At 47.5% G+C, this 17251-nt stretch overlaps 1 protein-coding gene across 12 annotated transcripts in view; it reads left to right on the top strand.

The window, feature by feature from the left end:
- The window catches only part of DIS3L2 (DIS3 like 3'-5' exoribonuclease 2), a 358040-nt gene that overhangs the window by 311373 nt on the left and 29416 nt on the right, over window positions 1–17251 (top strand). For all 12 annotated transcript variants that reach the window (XM_036319257.1, XM_036319258.1, XM_036319251.1 and 9 more), the window contains one exon: window positions 488–567. In XM_036319257.1, the coding sequence (XP_036175150.1) occupies window positions 488–567 (80 nt within the window). The remainder of the gene's footprint in view (window positions 1–487; window positions 568–17251) is intronic.

The raw sequence follows: 17251 nt of genomic DNA on the forward strand, positions 1-17251 counted from the left end.
CCCATTCTTCCTCCCCATGGTCCAGGGAACCCTCTCCTTTCCTCAGTCCTAGTCTAGGTCCAGTTATTTACTTTTATAGAAACATGGGAGTTTTTTCCTGCTTCAGAGGACCTATTTTAATTTGAAGTTTTTTATATCTATAGTCACTAGTTTATGTGATTGATGTCCATCTTCTGCACTGGATCCGTGAATGAGGCCGCTTTCTGCCGCTGTTCACTGTTCTTTCCCCATCAGTCAGATCAGTGTCACAAAGTAGGTGCTTAATAAATAATTGGTTGCATGCCAAATGAATAGTAGAGTCCTGGTAACAACAGGGTCCCTGTGAGGCATGGGCTGTTCCCAGAAGTGGCAGGCCCAGGTTCTCCACAATACATCAGCTAAAGGGAGTTGATTTTGCTTTCTTTTTTTTTTTTTAAATTTCACCTATCAGAATGAATAGAGCATGCTGCCTAAATCTTACTTGTTTTTCTCTTCTCTCTTTATTCAGCTGAAGCTTGCTTTCACTCTGGACCATGAGACTGGATTGCCTCAAGGATGTCACATCTACGAGTACCGCGACAGCAACAAGTAAGCCACTCAGTGGAAAGGGAGTCACCTCCCTGTGTCCTGCAGGGGTAGCACCTGTGAGCTTTCTTATACTGGGCTTCTCCTACAAAGAGATTGTCAGGGAGACAATCACACTTTTCATGACTATACTTGAAAATAAGTGGCAGGAAAATATTTCTCCTTTTGCCCGTAAACAGAGAACTTGAAGTGCTTGTATAAGAGCAGCTGTGATGTTTGACTTGTGTGTCCCCAAGCAGACCTTCCTTTCCAGGCTCCAGCTGTTCTCCAGACCCGCCCTGCTTTGTCTCCAGCCATGTGCCTGCTGATTTGGTTCACTGTGTGACCTCGGCTCTCGTTGACGTTGTCTGATTACACTTATGTTTGCAGGTTTTGTTGTAATTGTCTACCTTGTGAATTTTGTAGTTGGGGGATTTCTGAGAACTTCTAGAGATTTAACCTGGTGGCCTTATCAGAAGAGGTGCATGCTTCCATAGCCCCGCCTTTCTTCCCAGCAGACTGATCTGTGACTATGTGTTTCTGTCTGTGAGACAGTAAAAGTGGTGGTGAGCAAGGCAAAGGGAATATGCCCTGATGATGACAATGACGATGACGGTAAATAAGACGTCAGCCACCATTGAGAAACTCTGCTGGGGGTTAGGACAGTACTGGAACATTACACTTGCTATCCAGTTTAATCCTCATAACAACCTGAAGACTTCTCTTTTACCATAGGTGCTGCCAAAGCGAGCACTTGAGTTTCCTTTTGTTATTGTTGTATTTTCAGAAGCTGGGGTCAAGGGCACTTGCTCACGGTCACTGGCCACAGCTGTTTGAGGCAGAGTCACATTATCATGTTTACTCTGGGGAGAGAATAGACAACCTGTTGTCCCAAGTTGCTACCTTGGAAACTCCATCAGTGACAAGAACAGTCTCAATATGGACTTGAGGACAACATGCCCTGGTCTGAATGTTTAAATATCTAAGCTGTTAATTTTATGCAGTGAAAGGAATCAAATAGTCATACTCCAGTGGGATTGTACGTTACCTTCCAAAGGGAAACCCATGTCTTCCTCAAAGCTCTTGCTTTGATATGGTTTGAGATGGTTCCTGGGTGCTTCATGACAAATCTCCACTCAGGTTGCTTTCAAGGCATCATTACCCTTTGTAATTTACATTTAGGAGGATGTCATGATTGAGCTGTTGTGTACCCTTGGTTCCCACCAAGGTAATTGTTTAGGAAAGGCTGGCCACGCATCCTTTAACACCATCCTTCCTCCTCTTGGACAGCACTGTTCCAAGCTATGTAAGCCATGGTGTTGGAATTACCACCTCAGCTTTTTGTAGTACTTATTTCAGCAGAGAAGTAGGACTGGACTTCTTTGGAGTCCAGGGACTAGCAGGGACAATTGAGCAAGTCTCTGGGTGGTAAGGGCAAGCATCACTCGGGAATAGGAGAAACATAAGCCTCAAGCTGCTTGGCATGCCATCTGTTACCCTGCTTGTCAGTGCCACCCCATACTCCCTGCTGCTTGCTGGATGGCAGCCCCATGCATGGAGATCGTGGCAGCAGAAACAGATCTTTATGCGCAGGAGTGTTTACAGACTCCATTTCCTGCCTGACTCTTCACTCCCTGAAACAAAGGTTGGCAGGGTTTTGGTTCAGTGGGAGAAGGGCATTGGCCCTCTTTCCTATAAATTCATGTGGTCCAGTGACAACAGCTTTAGGTTGTCTTTGAAGCTGAGAGAAGAAAATAGCCTAGCTCTCTTTCTTGGCCCAACCCCTAGCTGCTAGTATTCATATGTATCAGAGTAAGCGATGTTTAGGAGGAGAATTTCAGGGTTCTAAATATAAGTTTGCTTTGGCCCCCAAAGACCTGTAAAAGAAAACATTTGTGTAGGAAGCTGGATAGGAAAGTATATGATCCAGTTCCTCAATGGCCCCTCCCTATGGTTCTGTCTTGCTTGTCTTAGAGGCAACGTTGGGGTTCATTCTCAAAATGTGGACAAATTTCCTAACCTCTCTGAGCCTCAGGTTTCTTCATCCGTTATGGTTTCCCAAACATTACTATTACACCAATATTGGGATTCAGGCACTCCTGGGGAAATGACCCTGACCATGAACAGAGGAACACAGGGCAGAGCCTGGGGGGGGAAAGAAAATCATGGTCAAGTTCATGGGGTTCTCCGTGCTTCACTTCACAATTTCCAATGATACCTACCTGGCATGATTGTCATGGGACTGAGTAGGAAAACATGTTAAAAACATCATCACTAGCCGAAACCGGTTTGGCTCAGTGGATAGAGCGTCGGCCTGTGGACTGAAAGGTCCCGGGTTCGATTCCGGTCAAGGGCATGTGTCTGGGTTGCGGGCATATCCCCAGTAGGGGATATGCAGGAAGCAGCTGATTGATGTTTCTCTCTCATCGATGTTTCTGACTATCTCTCTCCCTTCCTCTCTGTAAAAAATCAATAAAATATGTTAAAAAAACAAAAAAGAAAAAAAAAACACAAAACATCATCACTGACTTAGCATATAGAAGGCCCAAAGTAAGTGTTGATTGCCTCTCCTTCCCAAACAGAGAGGTCACCTCATGTACTTTGTTCTGTTTTCCCCTGCCAGCAGGGTTGTGTCCATGAGCGCTGGATGCAGCTAACCTCATCTCTTGATTCAGGAGAAGGCTGGTGCCGCCCCCTCCCCCCCAAACTGTGTGCCATACACTCTGTCCAAAGGCAAACTCCTTTTCTCACTTGGAAATTGTGAAGTGAAGCACGGAGAACCCCATGAGCTTGACCATGATTTTCTCTTTTCCCCCAGGCTCTGCCCTGTGTTCCTCTGTTCATGGTCAGGGTCATTTCCCCAGGAGTGCCTGAATCCCAATATTGGTGTAATAGTGATGTTTGGGAAATGAGGATATTCCCTAAGGAACCAAATGACATGAAGGGCAGCAGCAGGGAGATGCGGGTCTACATGTGAAAGAAGTTAGCTTGATATCTCAGTATTAGTTTGTAATAATTAATTATTAAAACCACTATGTGTTTTGTTCATTTCAGTACTCCTAGTGACTAGCCCAGGACCTGACAAATAATACTTTAAAAAAAAAAGATTAAGACTAGCTTTATTGTGATACTCTTTTCTTTTCTTTTTTATCCTCCTCCGAGGATATTTTTTTCCATTGATTTTTTAGAGAGAGTGGAAGGGAGAGGGAGAGTTAAAGAGAAACACCTATGTGAGAGAGACACATCAGTTGGTTGCTTCCTGCATGCCCCAAACCAGGGCCAGGACCCTGCAACCGAGGTACATGCCCTTGACTGGAATCGAACCTGGGACCCTTCAGTCCACAGGCCAACGCTCTATCCATTGAGCCAAACCAGCTATGGCTGGCAAATCATTCTTGAAAAAGGGATGAGAAGACCCAGTTTAATCCTTTTAGAGAGAACCTAACTATTGGGCAGTTAGGTTCTTTGTCTTTTTGTTTATTGTAGGATTATGATGAGGATTAAATTACTCATGACATGAGGGGAAATTATCTCCTTGGATAGTTTATGGATTCTAAAGAACTAACATGTAGAAGAAAGAAGCTATAAAAATTTGGTTTAACTCTGTGAATATAGAAGTAATTATAGTTACCAGTATATACATCAACTGCCTACCATTTTTAGCCTGATAGTGAAGCATAGTAATAATGCTATCACTGTCATTTTGTGTGGTGCATTGAATACACCAGACAAAATTGCAGGAGCCGAATTTGTTTGCAAGGTTACACTTTGTTCACAGCCTCTCGAGTTTCTGACCCATGGAGCCTAAGAATGATAGGAGTGCCCTGGCTGGTTTGGCTCAGTGGATAGGGCATCAGCCTGTGGACTCGAGAGTCCTGGATTCGATTCTGGTCAAGGGCATGTACCTCGGTTGCAGGCTCCTCCCGGGCCAGGGCCCTGGTCAGGGTGCATGCAGGAGGCAGTCAGTCAAAGTGTTTCTCTCACATTGATGTTTCTCTGTCTTTCCCTCTCTCTTCCGCTCTCCCTAAAAATCAATGGAAAAATATCCTCGGGTGAGGATTTGAAAAAAAAAAAAAGAAGAAAAAGAAGAAGAGGAAGGAGGAGGAAGGGGGAGGAGAGGAGGGGAGGAGGGAAGGAGGGGAGGAGAAAAAGGAGAAAGAAAGGAGAAAGGAGAAAGGAGAAGAACAATGATAGGAGCTCCTGCCTCCCAACTGCCCACAGCTCACCAGCACTGGGCTATGGGCTTCCCCCATTATCTCTAGTTTCAAAACCACTCAAGACAGACTTACTGTCACAGTTTTACAGATTACAAACCAAAAACACATTACAACTGAAAGTCGGAGAGGTTAACCTGCCCAAGGTCATACTGTGGTCGAGAGCAGAGCCTGAACTTTATCCCGGCTCTAGCAGATTAAAGCCCATGTCACCTGCCTTTCTTTTCACAGCTTAAAGATCGAGGGAGCTCTGATTCTAGCCTCTGCTAAGCTGACCTTCCCTAGAAGCTTCTTGTCTGGAACTCTGGGATTTCTAATCCCTGCAGACCTCTGGGTGGGTGGAATGAGCTTTTGATTTGTCATTGTAAACCTGAGTCTGGCCAGTCACTCTCTGTGGTAGGTCATTGTCCACTCTGTGATGGAGCCTATTAGAAACATGAAGGTGACAATACATCTCAAGGTTGAGGGAGAATGCAACAATGTGATGTGCGACGTGACTGTGGAAACTGTGGTGCTGGCCCTTGCACCTGCCTGAATGGCCCATGCACTGTGCCTCGCCCTGGTCCAGAGACTCCCTGACACCCACAGCCTGCTTTCCCACCTCGTTCTTCTTGGGTCGGTGAGTTTGCTAAACAAATGAAACTAAATATTGTGTTTGCCTCACCAGATGACTCATCTTGGTACCTTGAAACCTGTATCATCAGAGCTAATAGCCCACATCTAGAAGTATCAGAGAGAGAGCTTCCTGTGGGACTGATTGTCCTTAGCTGAGGTGCCTCCACCTTCCTAAACCCACACTGAAGGACAGTGTCCCTGCAGCCTTCCAGAGCACAGGGCAGTTCTGCTCTCACCTCTGTCCTCTCCTCTCCCCAGCCCGAGGGCACCTCGTAGCTCAGGTCACTGGCCTTTCTGGCAGCAGCCAGGGCTGAGGCAGGGCTCTGGGCCCTTGCAAACCCACCTCGATTCCTCCAGCCCCTGATCACATAGTCAGCCCTTTCTGGACCTGAGGGATTCCCGGTGTGCTGGCCTGCTTTGGGGGGCCTGGCCTGCTCAGCCTCCCCTCAGTCTGAGGACACTGTTCGTGCAGGCAGGGCAGACCCAGAGGACAAAGCTCAGTGTCACACTGAGAGTCTCCTTCTGTTGTTTTGTTCTCATCATGGAGGCTGTGCTGGGTCAGGTCAGGTTCACTGACAAGTAGACTCCCAGACTGGATTAATGCGCAAGAGACGTATGGGGGATGAAGGGAGCACACAGGAATGGTGGGAGTCTGCAGACAGTGGCACCAGCCTGCCCCTGTGAAAGAGAGGGGCGGGGAAAGGGGAGCTTGTGGGCAGGGCCTCAGCCTGTAACCAGGCTCTAAGAAAGCTTTGGTCAGGCCCGTGGCTCATCCTCCAGCCAGAGTTGCTGGTTGGAGGAATCTCACATCCCATGTGGGGGAACAGTCCTGCCTCGAGACCCCTGCTTGCCGGGGTCCAGCCCCGGGGGTCCAGGGGTTCCCAAAGGTGTGGATGGAGTCGGCGAAGAATGTTTTACACGGAGACAGCATTCAGAACTCTCTAGCTCTCTCTAGTCTCCGTGGATCTTCCTGTGCCTGGCTGGGGCCACAGAGAAAGATCCCGAGGCAAGCTGAGCCTTTATTTTTATAGTCAGAGGTAAACAAGGTAGTGGTTACCAAAGTTACACTGTTCTTATGAGTTTCACTTGTTTTTGTTCTTGTTGCACTTCCCTCAGCCCATTAGCTTCCCAGGTAAGATCTAGGGAGCGTCATAAGGTCAAGACTGTGCCCTCTAAGCTGGGACTTGTTTGTGACTTTGCCAACAGGTCAGTCCGAGGTTTAACCCTATAGCGGCTCCCCACACCTGCTATGTTCAGTCACCCTGGGCCACTTCCCTATAAGGAGCTTAGAAAGGAGAAGTGAGTGGGACAAACTACCACCTCCGTTATCGTAGTGGAACTCGGAACCCCAACTGGTCCTCACCCTCAGCTAGCACCTAGCAGGTCTTGGCAGCGTAGCTGTTGGGTGTAACCCAGACCTTGCATTGCAAGATTTCTGCCCCCTTGGCTGTCATATCCCTCTCAGGATTGACACATATGACTGTTCACAGTTGGGCAAAGGAGTGTCAGCAGGTTCCCATGGGTTCAACACATCTCTCTTTGCCCCTCCTCTGATCTGGGTTGATTATTGCCCCCCGCCCCATCTCTCCATGGTGATTCTTCCTCTTATCCACTGATACATGCAGCCAAAGAATCTTGGCAGTAACCATCACTGGTAGTTCAGACCTCTGACCTCTAGTATCTCAGCTCCTTCATCCCCATGGATGTTAGTGAGCCCAGCTCCATGACTACCTCTCTGTGGTCCTCTCTGGCCTGCAGAGGAATGCTACCACCAAACTCCTTAGTGATGCTGGTGTCTCACTGGTGCATTTCCTTTTTCTTTCTTTTTTTTAATTTTTTTTTCCAGAGAGAGGAAGGGAGAGGGAGGGGGAGGGGGAGGGGGAGATAGAAACATCAATAATGAGAGAGAAACATTGGTTGGCTGCCTCCTGCATGCCTTCCACCAGGATTGAGCTAAAAACCCAGGCATGTGCCCTAACCAGGCATCTAACCGTGATCTCCTGGTGCATGGGACGATGCTCAACCACTGTGTCACACCAGCAAGACTCACTGGTACATTTCTGATGACCCTGGTGAATGGGGTGTCCTGCAGATCCTCCCACAGAACATAGGCCTCTCTCTCTGGCGGGCCTTCTGCGCTCAGTAATACATCTATTCCAGCCTAGCCCCTCCCCTCAGCCTCTATTCCTACTCAGCTGTTTGCCAGGGCAGTTCATGCCTTTTCACTTTGCTCAGCCTTAGCTGTCACTTTCTCCAGGCTCCCGGGCAGTAGTCTGCCCCATGCCTTAGGGTCTTTGCCAGGGTGCTAAATCCCACATCTCAAGAAATTACCCACAAATCAATGAATTGTTGCTCATCTGGTCTTATTTCCTGCCCCCCTTATCAAGCCCCACAATTAGCAACTAATTCTTCTCACTCTTGGTACAAAATCTCTTTCCTCCCTTGTCAGGCCCAGCACATCCCCCACTGGATTATACTGGCATTTAACCCGAATTCTGGGCCAGGCAACCAGGAAAGGCGGTGGGAGGCTCCCGAGGAGAGGTACAGGGGCATTGCCAGCCTTCCGAGGGAAGTGGGGGCTGTTGTTTTGTAGGTTGCCAGAGGCCCTCTGGCTCTCCCACCTAGCCTTTGACCACTTGCTAAGTCTGTCGCTGTCCCCTGCTGAACATCGGCACACCTCACAGTAACCAGCCAGCTCCCCAGTCCTGGGCCTCCCAGGCTTTCAGATGCTTCAGTCGTCACACAGTGATCAAAGGGTCTTTCCCAGGTCGTCACTGGTGAATCTCTGAGCAGTTGTGCCACTTCTCTGTGCCAAGGACTCTCCATGTCCCACATACTGCTCAGAAGAGTGTCCCCTTTGCCCGCCAGGTAGTGAGTGAGCCAGTCTCCAGATTCCATCTTTCTGCCTGTTTTTCTCGGATCCGCTCCAGTACCATTTGTGTTAGCTCAGGTCTTCCGAGGAGCAGGTGCCAGGTCAGGATTAGATGTGCACCAGATTTATTGAAGGAAGGCCTGTGAGGAACAGAAGGGCAGAGAAGAAAGCAGGGAGAGAGCTTTCAAGTCTGACCCCTGGGGAGGAGCAGGGAGGAGGATGGTAGGAAGAGTCTTAGGTTGCTGTCTAGTTTTCAAAAAGGTTCCCCAGGCTGATGGGAAGTCCTCAAGCCAAAGTTACCTGTTGGAGGAGTCTCACATCTTGCAGGCCTCCCCAGAGTGCTCGGTCCCTGGCCAGGAGCATCCCATGGGACGTGTGGCCTCAATGCAAGTGCAGTGGTGGGTCCCAGGGACTGCAGCTGGGCTGTTGGGCAATTGATGCTCCCATGGCAGGAGCTCCAAGGGGCACCTTTTCATGGCCGTCAACTTGAGGAGAGGGAGCAAGGCTCTTGGATAAAGCCCTGAGTTTAATTTGTTTCCTTCTCCACTTGGTTCTTGTCTCCTTCCTTCACCTAAATAAGCTCCGACAACTTCAGACCAACCCCAACACTTGTCAGTATTTGGAAAGGACACTTTGTGTCTGTGCTTTGGACCTGAGGCCAGTTCCTCAGGCTAAGCAGTGATGTGACCTGAGAGCCTCCAGACCTCCCGCTGAAACCACCAAGTTAGAAGGAAGAATGCCTTTCTTGTCCTGGGGAAGCCCTTGCTTAGGAGAAAGGGGAGCTGGAAGTCAGGCAGGGGGGAGCTTTGGGGGAAATTGGAAGCAGTGCAGCTGGAGAGAGGTGCCAGAGGTGACCTCATGGGAGCGAGCCTGCAGCTGTGATGGGCATGCTGGAGTTGGCTGGAGTGTGAGTTCACTGTTTCCATCACAGCCTTTACTGCTGGGCATCATCATGTTAAGTTGCTGTACTGTCAAGGTGGTGATTGGTGAAGGATGTGCTTCACCTTCCCACCACACAGAGAAATGGGGGGTGGCTCTTTGTTTCCTCCCATCACCTCACTCCATACAGCGACAGTAATGATATTTTGGATGACAAAATGTAGTGTTCATTTGACCTCAGTTTTTCCTACAGGAAGAGAAGGGGATATGAACACTCCCATCTTATAGAGAGGGCAGCCAGTTCCCTGAGAGGTGCCCTACCCAAGGTCAAGCTGTAAACCGGAGATGGAGCCGGCAGGCTTCTCCCTGGGACACTGCCTCCACCCCATGAAACATGGAGCGAACCTGGGACAGCTCCGCAGAGTGGTGCTGCACTGCTATGGGCCCCGCAGGGAGGGCAGCAAGGCCTAGGTCAGCATGGCTGCCTCCTGTGTTGCTTACATTACCTTGGGGTTACAGTAACCCAGTCTCCCACAAATGTAATGTGGCCAGGGCAGGGAGAAGCTCTTAATGAATTGTGTGCAGCAACACCCTTTCCTGCTGCTGGGAAATGGGGGAGGGACATAGCCTGTAGTCACATTTTAAAGCACTAAATTGCCTCAGCAAAGGATTCCCATGCTGCAGGTCAGGATGCTGAGCTGTTGGTGGCAATCAATAGCTCCTCAGCTCCTGCTGCTTTCTAAGGCTGGACTGATGAGAGTGAGAACACGTGGGAGCCACAGGGGGAGATTGTGCTGGACAGAGGCCATGCAGACATATCAGTGCACATGCAGAGACGCCCTGATCCATGTCTCAGTGTGTGTTAATGTCCACCCCACTCTTTCCCTCCATAGTGCGCACTGGGAAACATTTTTACAATGAACTCACTTCTGTAAAATGTATTTTTAAATTATGACATTAAGAAAGTACAAGAGACACACAGCCACTGGATTGGGTGAAGGAAGCAAGTCCCACAAAGCTTGAGGCCTTACGAAGCTTGACGCCAACTGAAACATAATATGCTGTTCAGACATGAACTGGAAGATGAAAAGGCTATTTTTTAAAAATAGGATGGGGAACAGGAGAACCAAGATGGCGGCATAGGTTAACGCCGGAGTTTGCTGCCTTGAACAACTACTTCAAAAGTGAAACTAAAAGACAGAACGGACATCACCCAGAACCACAGGAACGCTGGCTGAGTGGAAGTCCTACAACTAGGAGCAAAGAAAAACGCATACGGACACTCAGAGGAGGCACAGTGCTGAAGTCAAATTCTGAGGTGCGGAGTGTGCGGAGCGGGCTGGAGGCAGAGGGCGTGGTTGGCAGCGGTTGCTGGGACTCAGGAAGGCAGAGCCCCTGGGGACAGGACTGAGAGCCGCCATAACTGCTCTCTCCGGCCCGCCCTGTTGATCCTGTGCGACCCGCCCCGCCCAAGCCCTGCACAGAGGCATTTGCCGGATAGCCTCAGGCAAAGGCTAGATAAGCACCTCCCTAGAGGACAGAAGTTCTCTCACTGCAGACATAGCTGATTCTCATAGCCACTTGGCCTGGAGGTCAAACCCTCCCTGGTATTAGCTACAACAATCAAGGCTTATCTACAAGACTGTGCACAAAGACCACTAGGGGGTGCACCAAGAAAGCATAACAAAATGCGGAGACAAAGAAACAGGACAAAATTGTCAATGGAAGATATAGAGTTCAGAACCACACTTTTAAGGTCTCTCAAGAACTGTTTAGAAGCCGCCGATAAACTTAATGAGATCTGCAAGAAAACTAATGAGACCCTCGATGTTATGATGGGGAACCAACTAGAAATTAAGCATACACGGACTGAAATAACGAATATTATACAGACTCCCAACAGCAGACCAGAGGAGCACAAGAATCAAGTCAATGATTTGAAATGCGAGGAAGCAAAAAACACCCAACCGGAGGGGCGGAATGAAAAAAGAATCCAAAAATGCGAGGATAGTGTAAGGAGCCTGTGGGACAGCTTCAAGCGTACCAACATCAGAATTATAGGGGTGCCAGAAGATGAGAGAGAGCAAGATATTGAAAACCTATTTGAAGAAATAATGACAGAAAACTTCCCCCACCTGGTGAAAGAAATAGACTTACAAGTCCAGGAAGTGCAGAGAACCCCAAACAAAAGGAATCCAAAGAGGACCACACCAAGACACATCATAATTAAAATGCCAAGAGCAAAAGACAAAGAGAGAATCTTAAAAGCAGCAAGAGAAAGAAACTCAGTTGCCTACAAGGGAATACCCATACGACTGTCAGCTGATTTCTCAACAGAAACTTTGCAGGCCAGAAGGGAGTGGCAAGAAATATTCAAAGTGATGAATACCAAGAACCTACAACGAAGATTACTTTATCCAGCAAAGCTATCATTCAGAACTGAAGGTCAGATAAAGAGCTTCACAGATAAGGAAAAGCTGAAGGAGTTCATCACCACCAAACCAGGATTATATGAAATGCTGAAAGGTATCCTTTAAGAAGAGGAAGAAGAAGAAAAAGGTAAAGATACAAATTATGAACAACAAACATGCATCTGTCAACAAGTGAATCTAAGAATCAAGTGAATAAATAATCTGATGAACAGAATGAACTGGTGATTATAATAGAATCACGGACATAGAAAGGGAATGGACTGACTATTCTTGGGGGGAAAGGGGTGTGGGAGATGCGGGAAGAGACTGGACAAAAATCGTGCACCTATGGATGAGGACAGTGGGTGGGGAGTGAGGGTGGAGGGTGGGGCGGGAACTGGGAGGAGGGGAGTTATGGGGGGGAAAAAGAGGAACAAATGTAATAATCTGAACAATAAAGATTTAATTAAAAAAAAAATAGGATGGGGAGTGATTAACATAAAACTCTAGCTAGTGTTTCCCCCCTGTGGAGGGAGGCAGGGCACAGGGTGGGAGGGGCCCAGAGAGGAAGAGACTTGCTAGCAATATTGTGTTCTCCAGTTGGGTGGGGGGGGATTCGTAAGCATTTATTTATTGTGTGTGATACTAGAATAAACAAAATAAAAGGAAAAAAAAAAAAAAAAAAGAAAGTACAAGAGCCAGCACCGGTTTGGCTCAGTGGATAGAGCGTCGGCCTATGGACTGAAAGGTCCCGGGTTCGATTCCAGTCAAGGGCGTGTACCTTGGTTACAGGCACATCCCCAGTGGGGAGTGTGCAGGAGGCAGCTGATCGATGTTTCTCTCTCATTGATGTTTCTAACTCTCTATTCCTCTCCCTTCCTCTCTGTAAAAAAATCAATAAGATATATTTAAAAAAAAAAAAAAAGAAAGTACAAGAATCTTATGCATCTACTTCAGAAGAGTATTAGAATGAACACACCCACTTAACTATTACCCAAATCAAGAAATAGAACATTTCATTTGAAATGCGAGGAAGCAAAAAACACCCAACCGGAGGGGCGGAATGAAAAAAGAATCCAAAAATGCGAGGATAGTGTAAGGAGCCTCTGGGACAGCTTCAAGCGTACCAACATCAGAATTATAGGGGTGCCAGCAACTCTCCCAACAACTTCCTTTATGCCCTCTCTCTCATCCCAAAGGAATCCATCATCTTAATTCCAAACATGTAGATTAGTTTTGCATGGCTTTGAGCTTTATGTAAATGGAATCATTCAGAATATTCTCTTTTGTGTCTGACCTTTTTCTTTCAGGAACCATGGTATATCTCAGTCTTTAGATCAGGGGTCCTCAAACTACAGCCCGCGGGCCACATGCAAATACAAATATTGTATTTGTTCCCGTTTTGTTTTATTACTTCAAAATAAGATATGTGCAGTGTGCATAGGAATTTGTTCATAGTTTTTTTTTTAAACTATAGTCCAGCCCTCCAACGGTCTGAGGGACAGTGAATTGTCACCCTGTTTAAAAAATTTGAGGACCCCTGCTTAGATCCTCTTTAATTTTTCTCAGTAATGCTTTGTAATTTTCTATGTAGAGGTCTTCCTCATCTTTCCTTAGATTACTCCTAGGTATTTGATATTTGTGATACTATTTTAAATTGTATTTATAAATCTCCTTTTATCTTTATTGCTGATATATGAAAATATAGTTTATTTTTATTGACCTATATCCAGTGACCTTGTTAAATTTATTTTTTTTAATTTAAATAATTTGTTTATAGATTCTTTTTTATTTTCTATTCTAGAGGCCCGGTGCACGAAATTTGGGGGAGGGGGTCCCTCAGCCTGGCCTGCACCCTCTCACAGTCCAGGACCTCTCGGGGGATGTCCGACTGCCATGGAGGCAGGAGAGGCTCCTGCCACCGCTGCTGCGCTCGCCAGCCATGAGCCCGGCTTCTGGCTGAGCGGTGCTCCCTCTGTGGGAGCGCACTGACCACTGTGGGGCAGCTCCTGCATTGAGTGTCTGCCCCCTGGTGGTCAGTGCACATCATAGCGACCAGTCGTTCCACCATTGGGCCGAAACTGGCTCTCCGACATCCCCTGAGGGGTTCTGGATTGCGAGAGGGCGCAGGCCAGGCTGAGGGACCCCACCAGTGGATGATTGGGGCCGGGGAGGGATCGCAGGAGGGCTCCAGGGCATGTCCAGCCCGTCTTGCGCAGTCCTGATCAGCTGGACCCCAGCAGCAAGCTAGCCTACCGGTTGGAGAGTTTGCCCCCTGGTAGTCAGTGCACATCATAGCAAGTGGTTGAGCAGCCTTAGCATATATATCATTAGCATATTACACTTTGGTTGAACAGCTGACTGGATGACCAGACACTTGGCATATTAGGCTTTTATTATATAGGCTACCCAGGCATATCATCTGCAAGTAGTGACAGTTTTACTTTTATTTTACAATTCTCACACCATGTTATTTCTTTTTCTTGCCATATTGTACTGTGCAGTATTTAATGGAAGTGATGACAGCAAGCATCCATGTCTTGTTTCTGATCTCAGTGAGAAGGGTTTTTTCCACACACTTACTTTTAGATTATGAAAAATTACCCTGGAATTTTCTTTAGTATATACTTGATTTTACTTGTCCCCAAGATGAACTTTCAATTTGGGAATATTTTTCAGTTTGACATGGCAGTGATGGTTTGTGTACTAGGAGCTAGATTAATAGAATCAGTTTTATATTTTAAAGAAAAGGAGCTGATGTTTATCACAAGACCGTGGCTCTTCATTTTAACCTTGTGGAGAAGATCTTGCCTTTTCCATTTTACAGAAGGTTCTTGTGGCTGGTACAGGTGAGCAGGAATTCAAAAAAATGTGTTGGACCAAAAGCTCAGACTGTTCTTACTATTCCCAGTTCCCTGGAAGAATATTGAATGTCTAATCCCAAGGTCATCAAAGTATCACTTTTGTCTTAGATCTCTAAGAGAAAAGTTGTTAAACTGCTTCATAGGTATATTTAATATCTTTTCCTTTTCCCTCCTCCACATCTCTTTAAATCAATCGCTGTCATCTGTCCCATCCCACTTTCTCTGATTTCTGTTGCCATGGAAGCAAATGTTAGCTTCTGTTGAGTCTCCCAGGAAAGGAAACCTTCCTACCTCCCTGGAACCTTGAAGGGCTGCACCTGCAGCTCTCCTCAGCCACCTGGCTGAGCCACCCACCAGGCCAGGTACGGGACTTCCCTCATCTCTGCTGCCATGTGTGCTCTTGCCTAATGTCAGAGGATGAAGGTGGCGACTGAGAGCTTTCCTCTCCGTCAGGCTGCTTGGGTCATGGCATAGAACTGTGTATTTTTAAGCTCTTTATAGCCTCAGCTGTCCCAGTTTGAGGATTATGAATCCTGTGCAGTTACAAAGACTCTTTCTCTGCTGAGATTTGGAGAGAAGAAGGAAGAGTACAGGGAGAGTAGAGACTCAAACCAACCCTGAGCTGGCAAGATGAGGATGTCCTTGTTATTCTCACAGCCCTCCTTTTGCAGCTCCAATAACTACCCAAGGATGACCCAAGAGATTTCCCTGCAAGGCAGAAAATTCTAGGACACCAGGATCTCTCGAAACTAACACTTTAGAAATTCTCAAAGACCTTATTAAAGAGAGTAAATGTTTTCTTGGTTGATTTAACACTGGGTTGTATTAAAGAAACAACGTTTTTTCCTCCTTGAGTTAAATTTCTTTTGTACAAGTTGGCCTTTCTCTTCACTCATCTTTTTTGCGCTGACTGCAGTTCTCACCATTCTGGGGAGCCTCCTGGGGCTGCAGCAAGCCAGTGTGACTTAGAGCCCTTCAGTTGTTTATTTGTTTTTCCAGTTGCTTTTTAGCATATGTTGACATGCTTTGACCCATGAGAGAGGATGGGTACAATTGGCATATTTGATTTCTCTATACCTCTACCTGCCACATCTATACCTTTTTTTCAGAGTTTCTTGGCATGACTCATGCCTCTTACTCTGCCTCTCTGGGTGTTTGTCCATCCACAGATTTGTATCCCAGGTGGAGGGGGTGGGTGCGGGGACGGGGGCCCGCGAGAAGAGCCTGCTCTTCAGCTCCTAAGGCCAGCTTTTTGAGCAGATGGCTAAGCTGGGCAGTTTTGAAACCCAAGGAGGCCTGCCCCTTTTCAAGACTTGGAGGAGTTCTAGAAGAGGCTGGTGATATCCAGGCTACTCCCCGGTTGATGAATAGGCCCACAGTTCCTGGCAAGTGGACATGTCCCTCAAGACCCTCCGTGCCGGTGTGCTGCGCCAGACTCCAGGGCATGTGCAGATACTTAGAGCAGCAAATCTGCATAGACACCCTCTCTTGGGTACCTGGAAGTCCAGAGCCCTGGCCCAGGCCACAGAGGCCTGAGAAGACTCTCACAAAGGTTAGTTAGGAAACGGGCCACATGACTGCGTGTTGGCTTTGAGCCTGAAGAAGGTGCCCATGGTTGTGACCTCCTGCAGCTGCCTGGCAGGTAACCAGACATGCTTGGCTCTCTCAGCTCTTGGCTATGCTCTCTGTATGGAAATGTTTCAGATCTGTCTTCATGGCCACTCCCCAGCTCTCTGGGGCATTGTGGCTTTTTCTTGGTGGTTGGGCAGGAAGCCTCCAGAGCCTAAAGGAATTGCTGTGCTTGATGACAAAGGCCATAAATTGATATAAATTACTGAGAGGTTGCTTCGTTTATTGAAGAGGAATTGAACATGATTACTCTTTCTTCTTAGTGCACTTCCCCAGTGTCGGCACCCAGGTGAGCAAAGATCTCACTGAGGGACTCAGGAGGTGCCCAACTCATGGCCATTGAGTCAGGTGAAAGCAGTGGCAGACTTACACAGCTACTCTGAAAACGTGAGAGTGGCCGGGGATGTTAGAGGACATGGCTCATTTCCTGCTATTGAGGACCCCACTGTCACCACCATGGAACTTAAGGGCTGTGGGGAGCACTCAGGACTGAGGCCTGCAGAGGCAGGGGTGCCAACTCACCCTTCAGCACCTCCCTCTCGGGATGCCGGCAGCCTCACTCTTCTGCAGCTTCCTCACGTGCCCTTCTGGGTATCTCCTCTTCTGTGTCTCACACAGGGGCAGGCTAGCATGGTCATTAGATAAATACCAGGACGTCTGAGTCTTCTGGAACCCTAGGGAGGAAATTGTTCAATAGAACCATGTTGTCGCCTGGTAAGGGATTATTTTAAGCACCAAAAGTTTTAATTTATACACCTATTGTTTGATAGTGTCAACTGGACATAATGTGGCCCTTCTAAGATTTAGGGTTATTCTCAGTGTTTAGATTGTGATGTTAGAGAGTTTTCCTTGTGGTCTGCTGTGCTGCACCATGCCCTTTGCCTCCATCTACACTGAATGCCCCACAGTGCAGGTGTTTCCATTTGACTTTACTGAGGCCCTGCCGCATATGTCTTGTGGCCACCTTTATAGTCACCTCAGAAGAAGTCCTTCCCACTCTCCAGCCTGATGTGAGTGTGTGGCTCCATGGGGGTGTGAGATTAGTTAGGAAGCCAAGTGGAGGGTTAGAATTATTCATGAAGAAAAGAGGCTCTGAGTGATTTCCCCGTGAGTCACACTCGACGCCTGGCTCCCACACCTGTGTTGGCTGCTCACAGTCTTTGTGGCTGGTTTTCCTGTTTCTCCCCATGTTTCAAATATTCAAGATTATGTGTGATTGAGTTC

The sequence above is a fragment of the Myotis myotis genome, unplaced genomic scaffold (genome assembly GCF_014108235.1).
Source record: "Myotis myotis isolate mMyoMyo1 unplaced genomic scaffold, mMyoMyo1.p scaffold_m19_p_8, whole genome shotgun sequence".
NCBI classification, from domain to species: Eukaryota; Metazoa; Chordata; class Mammalia; order Chiroptera; family Vespertilionidae; genus Myotis; species Myotis myotis.